This window comes from Bos mutus, chromosome 15 (genome assembly GCF_027580195.1).
Source record: "Bos mutus isolate GX-2022 chromosome 15, NWIPB_WYAK_1.1, whole genome shotgun sequence".
In the NCBI taxonomy this organism is placed as follows: domain Eukaryota; kingdom Metazoa; phylum Chordata; class Mammalia; order Artiodactyla; family Bovidae; genus Bos; species Bos mutus.
Window position 1 is genome coordinate 34,716,066 of NC_091631.1, and position 20,350 is coordinate 34,736,415.

At 46.6% G+C, this 20,350-nt stretch overlaps 1 protein-coding gene across 9 annotated transcripts in view; it reads left to right on the forward strand.

Moving 5' to 3' along the window:
- PPFIBP2 (PPFIA binding protein 2) overlaps positions 1–20,350 on the forward strand; it is a 166,407-nt gene that overhangs the window by 101,992 nt on the left and 44,065 nt on the right. For 7 of the 9 annotated variants that reach the window (XM_070383864.1, XM_070383861.1, XM_070383862.1 and 4 more), the window contains 4 exons: positions 1,605–1,736; positions 10,549–10,731; positions 13,988–14,080; positions 19,219–19,330. In XM_070383864.1, coding sequence (XP_070239965.1) covers positions 1,605–1,736; positions 10,549–10,731; positions 13,988–14,080; positions 19,219–19,330 — 520 coding nt within the window. The remainder of the gene's footprint in view (positions 1–1,604; positions 1,737–10,548; positions 10,732–13,987; positions 14,081–19,218; positions 19,331–20,350) is intronic. The other 2 variants (XM_070383867.1, XM_070383868.1) reach the window with 1 other exon arrangement.

A 20,350-nucleotide genomic window follows, 5' to 3' on the forward strand; every position in this document is an offset into this window, starting at 1 on the left:
AAAGAATAGAACTTTAGGGTCTGAGTTTTATGCCAAAAATCACTCTGGCTTCATCTTCTTTCCTTACCTGCTTTAATTTTTACAACTTATTTTTTAACTTGAATTGTCTATTTGCAGATTGCCTCAAGTAGATGAAAGGACCAATAAATCTTGGGCCTGTTTCTTCATCTTGAAATAGGGGTGATAATGTTGACTGCTTAGTCCCTGGGTGGGGGTTTATTGAGATAGTATATGTAAAGCACCCAGCAGTGTTGAGCACAGAGGAGGTACTCAGTGAATCTGTGTCCACCCACCCCTGCTCTCAACACTGGGCTCCCTTATCTGGCTAACTCCTCATGACCAAGCAGCCCCACCTTTGCCCTGTAAGCCAGCTTCACATCTGGCTGGCTCAGGAAGAGCTGGCCTCCTCAGCCTAGTGAAAAGCTCATTTTGCTGAATTCTCTGGGTTCTAGATACTTACTCCCTCAGGTTAGCAAATGGACGGTTTGAAGCCTGGCTTTCAGCGATACTGACGGCCTTTGGCCTAGGAAATCATCTTGTCCAAGTTAAAATCTGTGTCTCATGTGGTTTGGTTTTATGAGTTGAAGACGGTTCAGAACACATGAAATTGTGGCTGTAGGGTCAGATTGTTGATATCACCATTCTTGTACTAGGGTTGGGTTGCTTAAGATGACACAGAAAGTTCAGACCATGGCAGGATGTCCTTTCCACCTGTTCACATCAGGGGTTACCTTCCTAGGGCCTCTGAGGACCATATCATAGTCTCCTTGCCCGGACTTGTGTGTCCAGTGTCTGTTGGGTGGCAGGATTTGGGATCTCGTGGAACATTGCCTTTTTGCCCATGGAGAAATGTTACCCCTGGACGACGGGACGTCCGCCTGGCTTTTGAGATCCTTCATAATTCCTAGTAGTGCTGAGCAGGTGTTTCACCTATCACCTTTGTTTCTCATCTTATTTATGCTTATTAATGCATTAATGGCAGGTTGTTGTCTGCTACTATTTTAGGCTTGGCAGGACTACTGGGAAAGATACATATCACAGAAGATTATACTATAACTATTCAGTAAATAATAACCGAATATCTGCTTTATGTCCTAGCTCCCTTCTAAGTTCATTGCAGTGAGGTCTTACAGTGAGATGTGTGGAAGACTGGGCTGAATATTGAACTAAGCCCAGGAGATGATATGGAGACTTTGGTTTTGAAACATATATTATTAACATTAGCTTGTTTTTTGTTTGTTTATTTTGGTGCAGAGAATCTGCTGCCTTTGCTTTAAAAATAGACATGGAGAAATTTTGTTCTCTGAGCCAACCCATCTATTTTTCTCTAACCTGGAAATAATGAATAATGGTTTCTATGGACAAATGTGTTTTCTTGAGAAACGTAGCTCACATTGACTCTCAGAGCACAGAGGATAGGATCAGGAACTGTGCAATCCCTGAGTGACCCACCATCAACACAGGCCTGTCCCAGAGAGAAGTGTGACTCACATGTAACAGTTTCAATGTACAATGTAGAGACTGCCTTAAGTGCTATGAATGGAGTTACAGTTGTTCCTACTGCCATGGAGGTTTATGATTTTGAGATCTGTTTTTGCCTGCAGGAGCTACTAAGTCGTACATCTCTTGAGACCCAGAAGCTCAATTTGATGACCGAAGTGTCTGAGCTGAAGCTCAAGCTGGTGGGCATGGAGAAGGAACAGAAAGAGCAGGAGGAGAAGCAGAAAAAAGCAGAGGTGAGTGCGATAAACCACATTCTGGGGAGGACCCATACTACCCTAAACTCAGATCAGGGGAAGCTATCCTAGTGTGGCCTCAGGCCATCTGGTCAACCCCACGCCTGACAGCCACTGAGTGCCAGAAACATCTATACATCAGAGACCCAGTGATCTGTTAATACCAAGTTATCGGGTTTTGCTGTGGCTGCAGATTTCAGCAGTGCCCAAACCACCCCATTTTGGCTCTAGGCTTTATCCTCCCTCAGGCTGCTGGCAAGGATGGAAAGGAGCAGACAAGACTCAGAGGGACACAAGAGGTCTCCTGCGAGAGATGACCATGTGCTGGGATGGCCACTGTCATTGTTCATGGAGCCTGGAGACATTCTTTAATATGCATTTCAGTGACCCAGTTGTGGCCCCTAGATTTTGTGTTTCTTTTCTCCTGATGGCTCCTGTGGGTGAGCCTGTAAACAGGCTTTCTCTTAGAGAATGTTTTCCTGTGACTTGTTTTGGTTTGTTTTCTCAGGCTTCATATGCCATTGACTGGAGCATGCCAGTTTTTTTTTTTTTTTTTTTTGATAAATGTTTTGAATAAAGTTCAGGCTCAGCTCAGAACAGTCTGCTTTAACTTAATATAACCACCTTCTGTGTGTTTCTACCCACAAGCCTCTCCTTTTGTATACTGTGCATTCTGAGATGTGGCATTGTGAGATGTGACAAGAAGAGCAGCCTTTAGGGTTAGAAATGCCTTGGCTCAATTAACTGACCTAACTGGTTAATACCTCTTTGAATTTCAGCAAGTTAACTACTTAATCTCTCTGAACTTCCATTTCTTTATCTGTAAAATGGGTAATTGTGTTATGAAATCAGAAAAAAAAATAACAAAAGTTAAGTCTGTATCGTATGATCTGGCATCCTTGCTTCCATTCAGGCATATCTAAAATCTAAAGATGGACATTGTTCCTTTCAATTAAGCACAAACATCATTGTCCTCTGAAACCTGGCACATTTGTGTTTACTGGGTAAATGCTGGCGATGGAGACACTGCTAATATGTGGGGCATATTCCTTGTGTTGCTTTTGAGAACATGCTCGTTAGTAAGAGGTATAGTTGCCAAAATAAAATTTATCTCCATTAAACTGAGGACACCATCTTCCAGGGATTAAGAGTGCACGCTCTTGAATCAGATCTCTTGGCTGTAATCCAAGCTCAGCTACTCAGTAGCTCTGTGATCTTAGAAAAGTAATTGAACCCTGCCCCCGCAAACCTCTGTTTCTTCTTCTGTGAAATGGAGATTAGCAATACTTGCTATTTGCTCAGTTGTTCTGAGGAAGGAAGGACATCGTGTGTATGTATAGTCCTTAGCATAGTGCTGGATAGCAAGCTTTTATTAGTTATTACTGATTGTGTTGTTGAGCATGCAAGAAATGGAAATGTAGACCTAGCTACATTATTGACCGACTGCAGAGTTCACACAGACTGAAAGCTTATCTGTGTGAAGTGTCAATTGAATAGACTATACTTCTTCAATGTTCAGAGAGAAGCAACTGGATTTTCTCCAGATGTAGAGTTCTTTTACCAATATTTCAAGACATGTGAATATACATTTAGGCTTGGGGGCGGAAGACTTAAAACCATAGAGACCAAAACCACGGAAAGAAGGAAGGAAAAGAAAGAGGGGGGACTATTAAGTCACACAACTGGAACAGTCTAGGGTTTTAAAAGCTGATCTCACTAGATCCAGTTGGCTTCACCATGTCATTAGAAATCAGGTTTAATGTCTCATTTGGTTCTGTTCCATCCTTGTTCTTGGCTTCCCAGATGGCTCAGTGGTAAAGAATCCACCTGCCAATGCATGAGGCATAAGAGATGCCAGTTAGATCCCTGGGTTAGGAAGATTGCCTGGAGAAGGAAATGGCAACCTGCTCTAGTGTTCTTGCCTGGAAAATTCTGTGGACAGAGGAGCCTGGTGGGCTACAGTCCATGGTGTCGCAAAGAGTCAGACATGAGCATGCACGCACCAGCCTTATTCTCAGGAAGGCTCTCCCACGTGTGACGAAGGTGGCCAGAGGTAGCCTTAGAGCCTACTATAGTGGCATAGTGCATAGAGAGATTCTCTCTTTCAAAGGTTCCCCAGGATTGCATCTCATTGGGCTAATTTGGCTCAAGTGCTTTGTTCTGAACCAGTCACTGTAGTGGGTGTGGGCCCACATATGGGTGTGTGTGCGTGAGCCTTAGAGTCAGTTCATGGCAGCAGAATGCTGGGTTAGCACTGAGCTGGATCAGTTCAGCTCCTTTCTGGATAAGGAAGGGGAGCCCCCACTTCTAGGCCGAGTACCACTAATGCAGTCATTTTACTGTTTGCTTTATTTTTTCTTTTCTGAAGGATTATTTTTCAGTCTGAGTTTTTGTTTTTGTTTTCCATTAGGCTGTTCATATATGGGGTACCATAAGCCCTAAGCCCCTGGCCTCAGTTCTACCAGATAACAGCCCTTCCCAGCTGCTAGTACAAGCATTAGGTTTCCTTCCACGTGGAGGAATTTTTTAGGCTGTTGAAACTTGTGAAATTCAGCGACCAGCCCCCTGACCTGAAACAACTTTCTCATTCTTGTAATTGAACAGGATCTTTGCTGGTATGTTGAGACCCAACACTCCTGTCTGTAACTCTCTGGAGCATCTGAGGCTCAGAGCCATGCGGAGGGCTGCTTAAGCTGCACTATTGTCCTGTGTGTGAAGGTGTTTGTTTTGTGTGAGATGTTTGGCCAGCTCAGGTCACTGAGGGCGTAGGAGCATGATTAAAGGGAATGTTGCTTCTCATCCTGTGCTGCTGCTGTTTTTCTAGTGAATGCACTTAGCTTAAGGTTCAGCTGATTGCTTACAGTTTGAAAGAGGCAAGACTTTTTTCTTTTTTTCTTTTGAGGTCTTTTGAGCCAGATCTGAACAAACTTTCTCTGTGTAGCTCAGGATTTATCCTAAGCCAGTATCCTGCTGCCCTATAGTCAGTATCAAAGTGATTACAAATATTCATATATAAACCCGAGGACTTTGAGGTGTAGGTTTCCTGTTAGACGAATACAATCCTGACAGCCAGCTCACTCAGGAGTCACTGGTGACCCTTGTGAGACATGGGTGAATACTGGGTTTCCTGTTTACTGTACCTTTTCTTCTGAGCCTTTTGCAGTGGTTCTGGGTCATTTCAGGGGACCCATGTTTGGGTCTGTTAGGTTTATGCCTGAAAAGTAGGATGATAGGAAAAGTGACCAGTGCGAAAAGTGATACCACAATTAGGAGGATGGGACATGAAAGAAAGCGATCCAGAGACAAAGGAAAACCTCTGGGTGGCGCACCTATCAAAGTCACAGCCCTTGGAGAGATCTTCCTTGGAGAAGGGCATCTGGCTTCCAGCACTGGGTATGCAGCGAGGCCTGCAGCTGCATCCCCTTCTGCGTGTAGTACCAAAGCAGCCTTCCAAAAGGGGACCAGGGGCCTGGCGTGTGCTGGGAAATGGAGGCAGCCCGATGGGTCAGGAATATCTCAAAGAGAACCAGAAGCAGTCTCTAGGATTTCCTGGCAGAAAATGGAATGTCTTGTAGCACAGATGCTGTTGTCATGCTTACTTTCTTCCTATGGGTGGGACTTTGGAAAGGAAGGGTTCTGATTTCTGAACTGGGGCAATCAGAATGATGGACTTGGAGTACAGAGCAAAGGCTGGGATCATTGTGTTTGCTCTGAGAGGTGCTAGCCTGACTTAGGAAAGTTTTACTATTCTTGTTTTTATTTTCTGTATTTTATTTTATTTACTCATTTTTATTTGTATAGGAATTATACTCCAACAACTCACATAAGTTAGTTCAGAAAGGTAACGCAGCAAAATCTCCTCTTCCATGGCCTTTCCCCGGCCAGCAGGCAGGCGCCAGTGTTGTCAGTTTGTTTTGTATGCTTCAGAGTTATCCTATGTATGGATGAGCAAATTTAGGTGGATTAATTATTTTCCTCATTTTTGCACAGATACACATTACTTTAGATCTTTCTCTTTTTTAATGAGCAGTCAGAGTTTGTTTCATATCAAGCACATTAAATTTTTTTTTCCTCATTTGTATTTATGTTTATATATTATTTCGCTCTCTACCCTCATTTAGCCATTTCTCTCTTTTTGGGTGGACATTTGTTTCCAAGTGTTTGCTCTTATAAGTAATGCTGTTGTGAATAAATTTGTAAATGTGTGAAGATATTGAAGTGAAATTGAAGGGTCAAAGGGTACATGCATTTGACCTTTTGACAGGTGTGGAGGTGGTATTCCCACCCTGATGTGTCAGAGTGCCAGGATGGTCCTAAACTGAGCATGAAGTAAGAGGGAGAAAAACAGCTAAGTAAAACTGTGAACAAGTTTAACAGGTAGGGTAGCATAGGAAAGACTGATTATGGGAGCTGCCCAGTAGTCTCACACAGAAAAGTGCCATTAAAAAAAAAGAAATTTGATGGTTAGCAAAGCAGGAGGAATAAATAAAATGAGCTGAGATTACAGAGCAGTGATTAGAACCTCATAAATGTCACCTGGACTTCATGACATGAAGCCTGAGAACGGAAACACTGCGACAAAAGGCTCCACCGAATGGGAGAGAGACAGACCTGTTGAGAGAAGAGATGGGCTGGCTCTGAAAATAAGGATTTTAAAGTACACTGAAGTGGCAGGCCTGAGGATGCACACACTGGAGAGCAGCACTGCCACATGGATAGGAGGTTGAGAGGAGAGTGTCCAGAATTGCTGGGCTGCACCACGTGGTTACAGGAAGCAGAGGAGGAAAATGGGTGCACTCCTAATACAGATGCCCAGACTGATGGAGGCAGACAAGGGACAGGAATGGGAGGGAGCGGCAATTTGGAGAGTTCCTAAAAAGACTACTCCAGGCTTCCCTAGTGGTTCAGACAGTAAAGAATCTGCCTGCAATGCAGGACAACCACATTCAGTCTCTAGGTTGGGAAGATTCCCTGGAGAAAGGAATGGCGATGCACTCCAGCATTCTTGCTTGGGAAATCTCCTGAACAGAGGAGCCTGGCGGGCTACAGTCCACAGGGTTTCAAAGAGTCGGACACGACTGAGCGACTCACGCTTTTACTTTCAAAAGATTCCTTCAGCTAAACACCTAAGTATCGAAAGGCTGCTTTTTGTTTTTGTTTCTTCCCTACCCTCTTGTTTTTAGTTTCTGCCCTGAATGTAGATAAACCAGGAAAACTCCCACTATGGCTCTAAAGCTAAAGCAAAGCTAGAAACTAGTTTATGAAGTAGAAGTGAAGAGTATCTTGGGAGTGAGTGGCCATTGCTATTTTGAGAATTCATGACAGTGGAGGAGGGGAAACTCACCATAGACTGCCATACACTGTAGACTTTGGTAAAGCTTACCTTTGAAAGTTCAGACAAAGAAGAGATGACTCAAAAATATTGAACTACTTAGAAATATAATTATTTCTGACTGTGTAACCTCACAAATAATACCAATAAAAAGGAGAAGCTTAGAGATACCTTGAGAGAAACTAGTTTTCAAAAGGGCTTGTACCAAAGGTCAAAAGACAAATGAAAGTGCACCTGTATGAACAGTAATCCGGAAGGGCAAACCCCACTCAAAGGGCCAGTGCCGAGGGCAATAGGGAGGTTTCCCTTTAAAGTCACACGCTCAGCGAGAAGGTCAAAGAAAGAATGGGCTTGGTTCCGCTGATGCTTCTCACAGGTGCACAAGTGCTTGCTGTGAGTGAATTTTAAGGAATCTGAGAAATCAGTGAGTTGCTAAAAAAACTGGAAGTAACCATTTTTTACTCCTCCTCTTTTTTTCAAAATGGCAAAGAAAGAAGGGTTCTACAAAATTCATTCTGCTGAGTTTGAAGTCAACCCTGTGATGGTTTGTGAGAAGCTAGAAGACTAAGTAGGGGTCTGTGTCTCTTAAGAGTGAGTCATGTCTGTTGGGCCTCACTGGTTTCGCCAGGAGTACATCTTGCAGCATTAGGCCCGGAAAATCCCCACTTTAGTGAGGCATCACATGTGGAAACACTGCTTGGGATAAGTCTTGTGGATAAGATATAGGAATTTAGGATGAATGCCAAAATAGGCACCAGTTCAGTTGCTCAGTTGTGTTCGACTCTTTGCGACCCCATGGACTACAGCACACCAGGCCTCCCTGTCCATCACCAACTCCCAGAGTTCACTCAAACTCATGTCCATTGAGTTGGTGATGCCATCCAACCATCTCATCTTCTTTCGTCCCCTTCTCCCACTTTCAATCTTTCCCAGCATCAGGGTCTTTTCAAATGAGTCAGTTCTTTACATCAGGTGGTCAAAGTATTGGAGCTTCAGCTTCAGCATCAGTTTTTCCAATGAATATTCAGTACTTATTTCCTTTAAGATGGACTGGTTGGGTGTCCTTGCTGTCCAAGGGACTCTCAAGAGTCTTCTCCAACACCACAGTTCAAAAGCATCAATTCTTCGGTGCTCAGCTTTCCAACTCTCACATCCATACATGACTACTGGAGAAACCATAGCTTTGACTAGACGGAGCTTTGTTGGCAAAGTAATGCCTCTGCTTTTTAATAAGCTGTCTAGGTTGGTCATAACTTTTCTTCCAAGGAGCAAGCATCTTATTGGTACCCAAATGATAATGAACAGTGCCGTAAGATTCCTGCTAGGAAGATTTTTTTGTAGAGGGTCATGTCATCTGCTCTTAGTCCTCCTGCCTGGTGAGCATTTTTAGTCCATAATTTGGATGCTGAAATAGAAGGACTTGAAGTTGTGATGACAGGAAGCCAAATAAAAACTAAACGAGTCAGTTGACATTGGGATTCATGAAGACCCACAGGCTGGAGTGATGGATAGGTTGGCAGAAAAAGAGTAAAAGAGAGGCCAGAAGAACCTGAGTAGTTCAGAGTTGCTGAAGGTAAGGAGTAAAAAGAGGGAGCCACACAGCTTGAGGACAGAGAACACATGTGTGGATCTGACGAGGAGGCCGGTACTGACCCCTTGTGTGGTGGAGACAGAGCTCCAGCTCATTTGCCTGGAGACTGGAGGTGGGGATGAGGTGATGAAAATCAGGGTCAGTGGGTCTAGACCCCTCACTTGAGAGAGATACCAATGAAGGGAACAAGAGAAGAGTGAGGGCAGCAAAGTTCTTGAAACTTACATAAGCGAGAGAAGAACGGGTCTGATGACAGGCGGGGCCAGTGGCTAGGAAAGACTAAAGGCTCTGGAAGAGTGACCAGTATGGGGGGCATGCCTGGGCTTTTGTTGTCAGTGATCAACGTCACGTAGGTCTTCACTATGTCCTGTGACCTTGAGATGTTTTTGATTGCTCTCCCAGTTTCTCTCCTTCATTCCTTACGGGTCAAGTACTTGGTGGCAAAAGGAGAAGCACTGGGGGAAAGTGAACTCCCATTTATTGAAGGCTCCCGTGTGCCAGGCACCATGCAAGCTGTTTACCAAAGTCAGCTGAGTCAAGGGCGGCCCACCTTCTGACGCTGATTCTGGGTGAAGACAGGGTGGGGCCATCTCCAGGCTGATTTAGGTGAGCTGGCTCCAGGGCAGAGTGGCCAGGAGGCCCGGGGCCCGCTTACAACAGCCATGCCTGCCGCTCAGCTCCCCAGGTTCAAGTGGAGTGGCTGGCGTAGGGCCCAAGCCCAGTGTCCTCTCAGCCCCAAGCTGCCACCTGGACCCAACAAGGTTTAGCAGGGAGGAGCTTTTCTTTTTAAACAAAACACAATTTCTACTGGGGATGGAAAACGTTGCATGCCTGGGCAGGTACCAGGGGGCAGACCCCTCAGCACGGTGCTTAGAACATCAGTAAAGGTGGGCAGAAAGGGGCTAACCACTGTGATTGGCTGCCACCCTGACCACCCTGGGCTCTGTTTAGATCTATTGGCAGCCATCTCCTTCACTCTGCCCACAGTCTTCCCCAGCCTCTCGGGTATCTTGTTGATGTGAGCAGTACCGTCATCTACCATATCACCCAGTCCCTGACTCCTCGTCTCCTTTACCCCCACCCAGGTGAGGGGTCTAGAATGTGCCTACTTGACATCACTGAGACTCGTCCCATCTCTGACCTGACCCAGGCAGAATTAGTCCCTCCCCACTCTCTGAAAGCCCCGCCGTCTTCCTGGCATAGCACTTATAACCATTTGTGATTTTTATTTGTGTGTTTCTCCTCACTCACCCATGAGTGCCGCTGCTTACTGTGGCCTTGGGTCCCTGAAGAATGGCACTAAATGTCTGTGGAGTAGATAAAGAAAAGCCCAGTGGAGCTGCTAGTCCAAGAGATTCAGAACTAAGTAGGTATGAATTCTAAAAGTTGCAGTATTTTTCTGAAGTTGACATAAAAGGCCAAAATGTTCTTGAGGCTTCAGAGGAGGCAGGTGTGGTGTTGGGCGTGAGGGAGTGCTTAGGGTTGGGGACCTGTGAACATGTTGTGTGCTGTATGTCCCTGGTACTCAGGTGTTGGTATGTTTAGGGAAGGAGTTGGTGTGTGTAGAAGGGGTGTGTCCACATGTATGCCCATCTCTCTGTTGCTGGACTCTGCATCTCAGACCTGGACAGGTAATGATGGCCCCCAGTATGGCACGAAGGCATTGCTGAGGGGGTTGTTCAAATTGCAAGACAGTCCTGCGGATGGGGCAGGTGAGGGAAAACACTGCGTCTTTTGGTTCCTGTGAAGAGAGCAGGTGGTCATGGACAGTGACCCCCGGGTGCCCCACTGCACACTTCCGTCCTTCTGTTCTGCTTTCCCAGGGAGTTCCGCGTGTGAGTGCAGACTGACGCTGAGTGCTTTTTTCTCCTCTCTCTTCCTTCCTACAGTCGGTTCTGAATGTGATCAGTGAGCTGCAGGAGCAGATGTGTAGGCTGCAGCTGGACATCCACAGGCAGATGCAAGAGCGCCTCTCTCTCAGTAGGGACTACTCTGAGGAGGTGGCGGCTGGCGACGGTGCGGCCCGGCCCCAGCCCTGCGGCCAGGACTGTGCCCACGGGGAGGGGTCACCTGTAGGCACCACACTTAAGTATATGGGCGCATGTGTGTGTGGGGCGTCTCATGGCGGAGGGACCGGGGTATCTCCTAACCAGAACCGTGTGTGCTAGCTTAACATGGATCTGCAGTCACCTCTGGGCAGAGCTTGGGACTCCCCTTGGGGGACGTGAGCTGAGCTCTGTGACACTCCCCCAGCAGCATCTGAGCAGGAGAGGCCACCCCTCTGACGGCGACTGCACTTATCTGCCTCAGGGCTGGGAGTGAGCTGTGTCAGGTGCCCCAAATGATGGGGCATTGGTATAAAAGGAAGCTTCAGGAGTTCCCGTCCCAGGTCTGACCAGCTCTTCCTCCTGGGCTGGGAGATTAAATGAAGTTTCGTCTCACGTGATTTCTTTTTTTTTTTTTTTTAAGAAAAAAATAGCATCATGAAAGAATCCTTTCAAGTTTATACTTAAAGGGATTTATCCCCAGTGAGAAAATAGAACACGAGTTTCCGTATATGTGACAACTGTCATCGTCTCAGTTTCTGGGGGAAATTCTCCCACATGATCACGTTTGCGGGATCTCACCACCTCTGGGCCTGTGGAGTGTATCTGACTGGGATTCTAGACTTGACCCCTCACACTGGTGTCACCAGTGTTTTGTGATGGCAGCTGCACAGCCATGATCCTGTGCCTCCAATGCTCCCTACTGAAGAGGACCGGGAAGGTCAAGGTCACGATAGCCACGTCTGTAGGAAGTTGCCGTGATGTTATATTCAACTATGAGACGTGTTGAAAAATCTCTACTCTGACTTGGGCATGAGAGGACAGGGCTCGGTGGGGAAGAAAATGAGAGTCAAGATGAGGTGCAGATTTGGAAAGGGGAGCTCCGACAGGGTGCTGGCCCCATGGAGAGCGGGTCACCCCAGAAGGACTTGTGAGAGAAATGAGAGTGGGCACCAGTGCTAATAGCTCATGATGGGCAACAAATAGCTGAGAAGGAAGAGGCTGGGCCCCAGAGGTCCCCAAGCCTGGAGATGGTCCTGCTCGGTGTCCCCATAATGGCTGCTCCTCAGCAGTAACCTGCACACTTTGGGTTCTGCCATCAGCAGGCTTGGAATCCCCCTCAAGCACAGCTAGACTCAGAAAATGATCTTGGATCTGCTACAAGTCACAACAGGCCTTAAAGTCTAATGTTGCAGATCAAGGAGGCAATAATCTTAGCTTGGAAGACTTTTTTTTTTTAAGGGCAGCAACAAATGTTCACCTCATTTATAAAAAAAAAATCTTTGTAAAGATTTTTAGTAAAAAAAAAATTTTAGTTAAAAAAAAAATCTTAGTAAAACCTACACAGTTCAAGTGGAAGCGATGTCACTTTCCGGTGGATTGTCTCAGAATGCAAAGAGCTCTAGGCCAGTTAATAGATGGCTTGAGTTGCATGTGTTCATTCATCAAGAAATAATGCATACTTGACTATGTGCCAGAGGTTAGCAAAGCTCATGGAGTTCACAATATAGGAGGATAACTAGCCACTAGCAGTCACACCGGTAAATGTTTAATTGCAAATGATGTAAAAGATGATACAGATACCACAAGAGTATAGAAGGGAGATCTGAGGAAGTGTGGAGGTTGGGATAGCTTTGCTCAAGGCAGTCTGAAGGATGGGCAGGGATTAACCTGGCAGACAACTCCAGACTGAGGGAGCTGCAGGTGCAAGGGCCCAAGTCAGATGGAACTAACAAGTACGGGTGTGGCTGGAGTAGACCTGGGGAGAGCTAGTAATACAAGAGTCAGGGCGCAGGGTCAGGCCCAGCTGTGTTGGTCACGGGTTAAATTTCATGATCTTTGAAGAGCAGGGAAGGCCAAGATCAGACTTGTGCTTCAATTGTATTGTTCCCCTGGATGCCATGGGGCCAGTGGATTCAAGAAGGGCAAGACGACAGAGGACCAGCCAGCAGAGAGACTGTCCAGGCTGTCAGCACTGACTGCTGGATCAGAGTAGCCACAGTGGGGTTGGAGTTAAACAAGAGACTCAGGCCGTTTCCTTGAAGGTAGAATTTACAAGGCTCTGTAGATTACGTATGTTGGGGGCAAAGACCAAAGAGATGCCAAGGAGGGATCCTGGGTTTCTGACACAAGATGGAGATGTCATTTAGTGAGACAAGGATATCTAAAAACGGGAACTGAGAGTTCCGCTTGGGCCATGACAGTTGGAAGAGGCCCAGATGCCATCCATGTGGAGGTGTTAAGTGGAAAGTTACATGAGTCTGGAGTTCAGAAAGTCTGTGGAAGTAAACACTTTTATGCTAATTTTTCTGAATGAAACCAGTCAACAGGACCATTTGTCTGTTAAAGGACCCTAGGTTTGGGACAGTGGTGTCTGTACTAAGGGGTACTGTAGAAAGCAGGGGCCCTGGAGTCAGAAGATAACAGGCCTGATTTCCAGCTCCACCATCAGCAAGTTGTTTAAATGTCACCTTCCCACTCAGCAACCTTCAATGGCTTCCTATAATACGATCTAAAGAATGGCTTCAGAATTCTTTATATTCTCATCCAACAGCCTTTACAGTAAGGTTCCACCTTATCTCCTGACCTTATTCCCACTGAAGGCTGCCCATCCTCTGCTCCAGCCCAACAGGCTGTCTGCCTTCATGCTTCCTGTCTGCCCTCTCCCTAGATGCCTCCCCTCTTCCTCCTTTCTTCAAGCCAACTCCCTCCTCAGAGCTAGAACACCCAGGCCAGCCTTTACATTTCACACTTGAGCGTTTGACCTTGCAGTGTTTGATTTCTATCCTCCTGGCTTGTCACTTCCTCCCTGACCCTCCCTTTAGGCTCCTCAACTCCCCAGGCAGAGAGATGCTCCCACTTAGCACGCTTCCTGTCCCTTTGTCTATAAGAAGCTGCCTTGTTTTTGTTTGTTTTTTGCATCTCTGTTTCTCTTGCTCCCAAACCCTACCTCTCCTGTCCTTTACACGTGTGTGCATGGTTTGGGTACCCCCTACAGGGAATGCAGATGCTAGAAAAGTGGAGGGGAACAGGTTCTAAAAGAAAAAATGTTCTCTTCCTTATGTCTGAAACTCCAGGCCTTTGTTTTGTAATAGGCACACAGCTCTTCCTGAAGCAAGGACCGGCCATCTTTAAAGATCGGAGCCAGCCGCAGTGCGGAGCCTGATGTGGTGGCTCCTGCCTTGGCGTCATCCTCTGTGCATGTGCTTATTATGCAGGATTGTAGATCCTGGCAACACCCTGCTCTTTAACCATCAGAACTCTGTCTTGCTCACTCGTCTAGGAGTTGCTTCAGGAGCTCCGGCACCTCAAAATCAAGGTGGAAGAGTTGGAAAATGAACGGAATCAGTATGAATGGAAACTGAAGGCCACCAAGGTAAGAGGCAGTCCTGCTGTTTATGGAGAGGCTTTGAGCCCCGTGGGGAGGGTCTGTGTCCGAGCCTGGGGTGTGCAGTAGCCTTAGCTTGAGAAATGTGAATTGACCCCATTGTATGCATAGGTAACAGTGTGCAGATTGTGTGAGCAGATGGATCTAATCCAGGAGGGCTCTTCCCCTGGAGAAAGCCCCAGAGATTATGATTGCTGAAGTCACAGTCCCACAGTAACCCCCAGGCTGAGGCGCTAGATGAAGGCCAACATTATCTTGGCTGCATTGTTTTAAATGTAGCAGTCCTTCTGCTGTAGTAATCAGTTTCTAAAAAGAGGCATGCTTTATTTTTAGCAATTCCTAAAAATATGTACTTGTCTTTTTTTTTTTTTTTCCAACCAAACCATATTTCTATTGAACTGAGGAGCTTGCTGTTTAAAGGATACCAGTGATATATTATTTTTGCAAAATAAGTGTTATCCTTCCCTCTTTTGTTTCTTCTTTCATTTTCTCTACTAGTTGAAATGGATTCAACCCACACATTTATTGTCTTGGCCAGAACACTGTATTTTAAAACTTTAAATTAGCTTGCACTTAAGCAATAGGAAATTTCACATTAAAATACAGAGTTAGACTTCCTTGGGAGCAGAGGAAGGACAATCTGGGGTTAAGGGAAGGAAACCTTAAAACCTGAAGCAACTTTTCCTGCCTGAGGAACTGGCCTGGGCTACCTAGGGTGCACACACGCCTGCCTTTCCACCAAGAGCTCTGCAGCGCCACCCACAGGCGTCACCAGGTAGTCCCGTAGGCATTTTCATCTTACTGCTAAGCGAAAGTCGCTCAGTCCTGTCCGACTCTTGGCGACCCCATGGGCTATACAGTCCATGGAATTCTCCAGGCCAGAATACTGGAAATGGGTAGGGTAGCCTGTCCCTTCTCCAGGGGATCTTCCCAACCCAGGTATCGAACTCAGGTCTCCCGCACTGCGGACGGATTCTTTACCAGCTGAACCACAAGGGAAGTCCAAGAATACTAGAGTGGGGAGCCTATCCCTTCTCCAACAGATCTTCCCAACCCAGGGATCAAACTGGGGTCTCCTGCATTACAGGAGGATTCTTTACCAACTTAGCTATCAGGGAAGCCCATTTTCATCTTAGAATTTTTTTTTTTCCAACATCTAGTTTATACTTTATTTTTCTATAACTTTAAGTGATTATAAAAACAATAATGATCATTAGATATAAGTTTTAAATCACAAAAATTTAAAGGAGTAAAAATCACTCATATACCACCCAGGAGATAACCACTATTAATATTTCCTTCCAGGCATTTCTCTTTTTTTGGAGGATGGGGGTCTCTCTGTTAATTTTTGGTGTTGATAATTTATTCACAATTTTATACCATATTGTTTAAAAAAAAACTCTGAATGCGATGTTGATGTATATATAAGTGTAAATAATTTTCTTAACTACTTTATTGATGAGGAAGCTGAGGCACAGAGCAGTTAGGTAACTTTCCCCAGATCTTATAGCTATTCAGCAGCAGCGCTGGAGAATCTGCTTGTTCACTTACTGCTCTGTCTTTATCTAAGTGTCCCCTTGTATGCTCTATGCGGCCCAGGCCCCAGTTCTAGGAACACTGTTTCTCTAACATTTCGGAACCTTCCATCACCATGATCCACTCAAGCAAGTCCTGTCTTGGTGAAACCTTTGAAGTTATACACACCGCCTTCTATTATAAAACCAAGTAGCTCTTAAATCACCAAAGCGCTCTGCCTTGGCACATAGACCTTTGAGATACTAAGGGTTATTTAATAACCACCAGGTCTGAAACCCCTCTTTGTGCCAGGATGTGTCAAGCCCTTTGCACACGTTTTCTCATTTGGGCCATAAAGTAATCCAGCGAGGTCGGTTGATTTATTATCTTCATTTTTCTGCTGAGGAAACAGGCTCAGAGTGGCCAAGGTGAGGTTTTGATCTGGGTCTGTGTCATTCCGTCATCCTAATTTCCTGCGATTGAAACCTGTCTTGTTTGTTAAAGTTCTTTAGTTTTCTGTGCAAAGCTTCTCAGTCCCTAAATGTGGCAGTGCAGTGGCTATAGGGCCTGGTCCCTGGGTTTAATTAAGGGAGATGGAGCACCCTGTCTCTGCTTGGCACCGGTCTGCATGACTTTGTCCCAAACCTCTTGCCACACAACTCCAGTCTCAGTGGCCATGGAAGTACCATACTTTTTCTGATGGTCAGATGCAGGGCCTCTGCGCTGTTGTAGACTTCCCAGCTTTGGAATAGACACCTCTCTGAGCATAAGAGAGCACCTGTCATTTCTGGCCTATTCTATGAAAATTGGCATACAGGAAGGGGCACCCAGCCAGTTGATCTGTAGAGTTGTAAATAAATGACCTCACCCAGATGCAGGCCTCAGAGAGAAGAGCCTGGGTTCTGCCTTGATAGATCTGCCCCTGGAAGTCACTGGTGTCCACTGTGAGGCCTGCAGACAAGAATTGGGTATGCGGATTCCTAGTAGAAACTAGATTTCGCCCTATCTGCAAAGAAGGGGAGAAATGGGTGTAGAAGTTGCAAGAAACGTTAAGAGACTATCTTCCAAGATTAGTCTGGCCCGTATAGAAATGAGACAGTGAAGAATCTGCCTGCAATGCAGGAGACCCCAGGCTCAATCCCTGGTTCAGGAAGATCCCCTGGAGAAGGGAGAGAATGGCTACTCACTCCAGTATTCTTCCTGGAGAACTCCATGGACAGAGGAACCTGGCAGGCTACAATCCATGGGGTCACAAAGAGTTGGACACGACTGAGCTAATACTTTAATTTTTCACTATAGAAATGAGAGGCATTTGGATCGAGTCTCAGGGCTAAGGGGTTTCCCGGGTGGTGCTTGTGATAAAGAACTCACTTGCCAATGCAGGAGACGTAAGAGATGCAGGTTCAATCCCTGGGTCAGGAAGATTGCCCTGGAGGAGGGCATGGCAACCCACTCCAGTATTCTTGCCTGCAGTATCCCATGGACAGAGGAGCCTGGTGGGCTGCAGTCCATAGGGTCGCACAGAGTCAGACACTACTGGAGAGACAGCATGCACACAGACAATGCTAATGTTTTCTGAAGCCACTGTCACCATTAATTATAAGCCCATGGGCTCCACAGCCCTGAGTTAGCTGTGAGAAGCTGCCACCTAACTGCAAGTCTCCACAAACCGTTTGGCACATCTGGCCCCGGCTCTCCGTACTCTGTGGGTGGAAGCCAGGCAGAGGGACAGTGCTCTGTAGGGACTTCAGGTAAGGAAACCCACTCCTTGCCACCTCTTTGTTTTTACCTGGTCCCCATTAGGGGACATTAAGGAAGGTTTGTCCAGACCCTTGGAGGAAGGCTCTGGGTGCCCTAGCCCCATAAGAGCAGCTCTCATCTGTCTATCCTCAGTCAAATCCTTCACTGCTCCTGCTTTCTCCCCAGTGATGTACAGGGATAGTTCTTCATCCCTTGGTTTCCTGTGAGGATTGAGTGAGGGTTGATGTAAGAATGCAATGTGCACTCCATCCATGTGTCCTGAAACTGAACACAGGAAGAGCCACCAACAGGCCAGTGCTCATTTGGTTACTTGAGTTGTTCAAAGATGACCTCATGAAAGGACAAGTCCATACCATAACCTTGCAGAATTAAGGTGGGACACCACTGGGCTACCATGGGGGAGGGGTGCTCAGAGTAGAAGCTGTTGCTGCGTGTGCTGTTGTCTGGCTGGGAGTCAGTTCTCACCCCCTTTCTTAGTCTGGCTTGATGCTCAGAGAACTAACTAGCTATCCATAAGGGAAGGAATGGGATGAGAACAACAATAGAAGTAGCACTGATTGAGGCCTGACTGCCTACAGAGCATGAGGCTAAGTTGTTTGTAACTACTATCATATTTACTCCTCACTACAGCTCATGAGCTAAATGCTATGCTCCTGGCTTTGTAGATGAACCAAGACTCAGAAAAGCTAAACCACTTACCCAACTAGGAAATGAGAGAATCCAAGTTTGTTTGACTCCAAAGCCAGTGTATCTCTTAGGATGGCACCCACCCAGTTCTGATTTTCTTATGAGTATGAAAGGCAGGGACAACCTCATGTGTGCCTGCATGCTCGGTCATATTCGACTCTTTGTGACCCCATGGACTGCAGACTGCTAGGCTCCTCTGTCCATGGGATTCTCCAGGCAAGATTATTGGAGTGGGTTGCCATGTCCTCCTCCAGGGGATCTCCTTGACCTGGGGACTGAACCTGTGTCTGCCTGTGTCTCCTGCATTGCAGGCGGATTCTTTACCCACTGAGCCACTTGGGAAGCCCCAGGAACAACCTCACCTCCTATTACGTGTGAAATTTAATCTGCTGTACTCGGTAGACATTTGGGTACCACCCAGTGCAGCTGCCTATATGAATGTGTGCACACCTGTGTTGTACTCACATGCTTGATTTACACAAGTATGTCCACTCAGCATACCTGAGTGCTTGTATGTAATTACATTTGAGGAAAGGAGCATCGGTGCCTGAGGTTGGGCTGAGGCAGTGACTGTGCATTCAGGGTGGGAGAGTTTGAGGGAGGGAACTCGGCTCACGCATTATCTACTTGTGGTGATTTGCTTTCCACTGTATTTCCTGTATGGGGTGGAAAAATGAAAGATGCACGTACTTATTACAGTGGTGTACATACATGCTGTCGCAGGAGTATCTTGGGAGGAAGAAGACCATGTCCAGAAAGAGAATTCATCTTTGGACCAAGGGCAGCCCTCCAATTACACACACTCGCACCTCCTCAGGCCTCAGTGGTGTGTGGACTACAGAAGGCAGGGGAGGGAAGAGTTCAGTCCAGTCAGGGAGGAAGAAGCAGGAGAAAGAGCAGCTAGGATGGTCAGAGCAGGGTGGGGAAGTGGAGAGGGGAGGGCCAGTGTCCAGAATGGCCAGGAAGAGCATGTTTATTCCCCAGAGCGCCACCTTGTGGGGAGGGCGGTAAACACCTCTCACTGCTCGCCTCTTCCTACTTTGCTCTGACCTGTTAACTTCCTAACGGGTCCTAGGACCCGTGGGCTCTGGACTCTGACTGGAATTGCTTTCTTATGGTCTGGTGGTCCCTCTGAGCTGGTTGGATGCCTTTTTCTCTTCCAGGCTGAGGTAGCCCAGCTGCAAGAGCAGGTGGCCCTGAAGGATGCAGAAATTGAGCGTCTGCACAGCCAGCTCTCCAGGTCAGCAGCTCTGCACAGTGACCACGCAGAAAAAGGTAACTGGCTCGGCCGTGACAGAGTGCAGTCGCCCCTCGGCCTGGGTTCTCTCTTATAAGTGGGCTTGTGAGTCTCTGGGTATGTGAACAGCTGTGTGAGGAGGCACGCGGTGTGCACGTACATGTGTGTGTGTGTTCGTGTGTGCACACACAGGTCTGTAAAGCCCAGCTCTCTTGTTGAGCCATGGCCGTGAGCTCTTCCCTGTTCGAGGCCTCACCTCTGGAGGCTTTGCTCAGATGTGCCGTCACCACTGGAGCTCTCTGGGCCTCTGCCTCTGGAGCGTTTACTCTTCCCCTTCAGTGCAAGGACTTGTCTTTGTGTCATCGCCACAGAAGAGGCTTTAGCAATTCATTTGGTCATGGAGTGGTTCCCCGCCTGATACACACTCAAGGGCCAGAGTGACGAAACAAATCCATCATTTCTTGTCCTTTGGATCTCAACTTAAGTGTTAGCTCTCGGAAAGACCTAACCTGGCCATCCTACCTCAACTAGGTGCCCCTACTTTTCTCAGAATCATCATTCCTGTTGTTTCTCTCATAGCATTTACTATAACCAGTGCTGTGTTTTTTAAAGTCCCTTTGAATAGACTGTCATCCTTCCTTGGTGGCAGGGACTGTGACTGTCTTACCTGAGAGCATATCCACAGAGCCTCACACAGCATTCAGCCCATAGCTGCCAAGGAATATTTTTTGAATAAATGAAAGGATAGTGAATGGTCCCTAGGGAGTTCAAGTCTTGCTGATTAAAAATAGAGGCTAAATCCTCAAATATTCTTATTAATGTGTATTTAATATTTGCAGTTGTTTGCCTTACATGCAAAATGATCACACACCTTCCAGCTTCTCCTCTTGCCCTCAAGCTTCAGAGTGTTGCTGGAGAAGGTCATGTGACCCTGTGAACTGGCTCCACTACTAAGTCTCCTCCGGGCCTCAACACCACTTAGCTTGGATCCCTGGCAGGGGTGGGCAGCCATGCAGCCCTGAAACAGTGGCTTAGGCTGGAGAAGGAAATAGTGACAC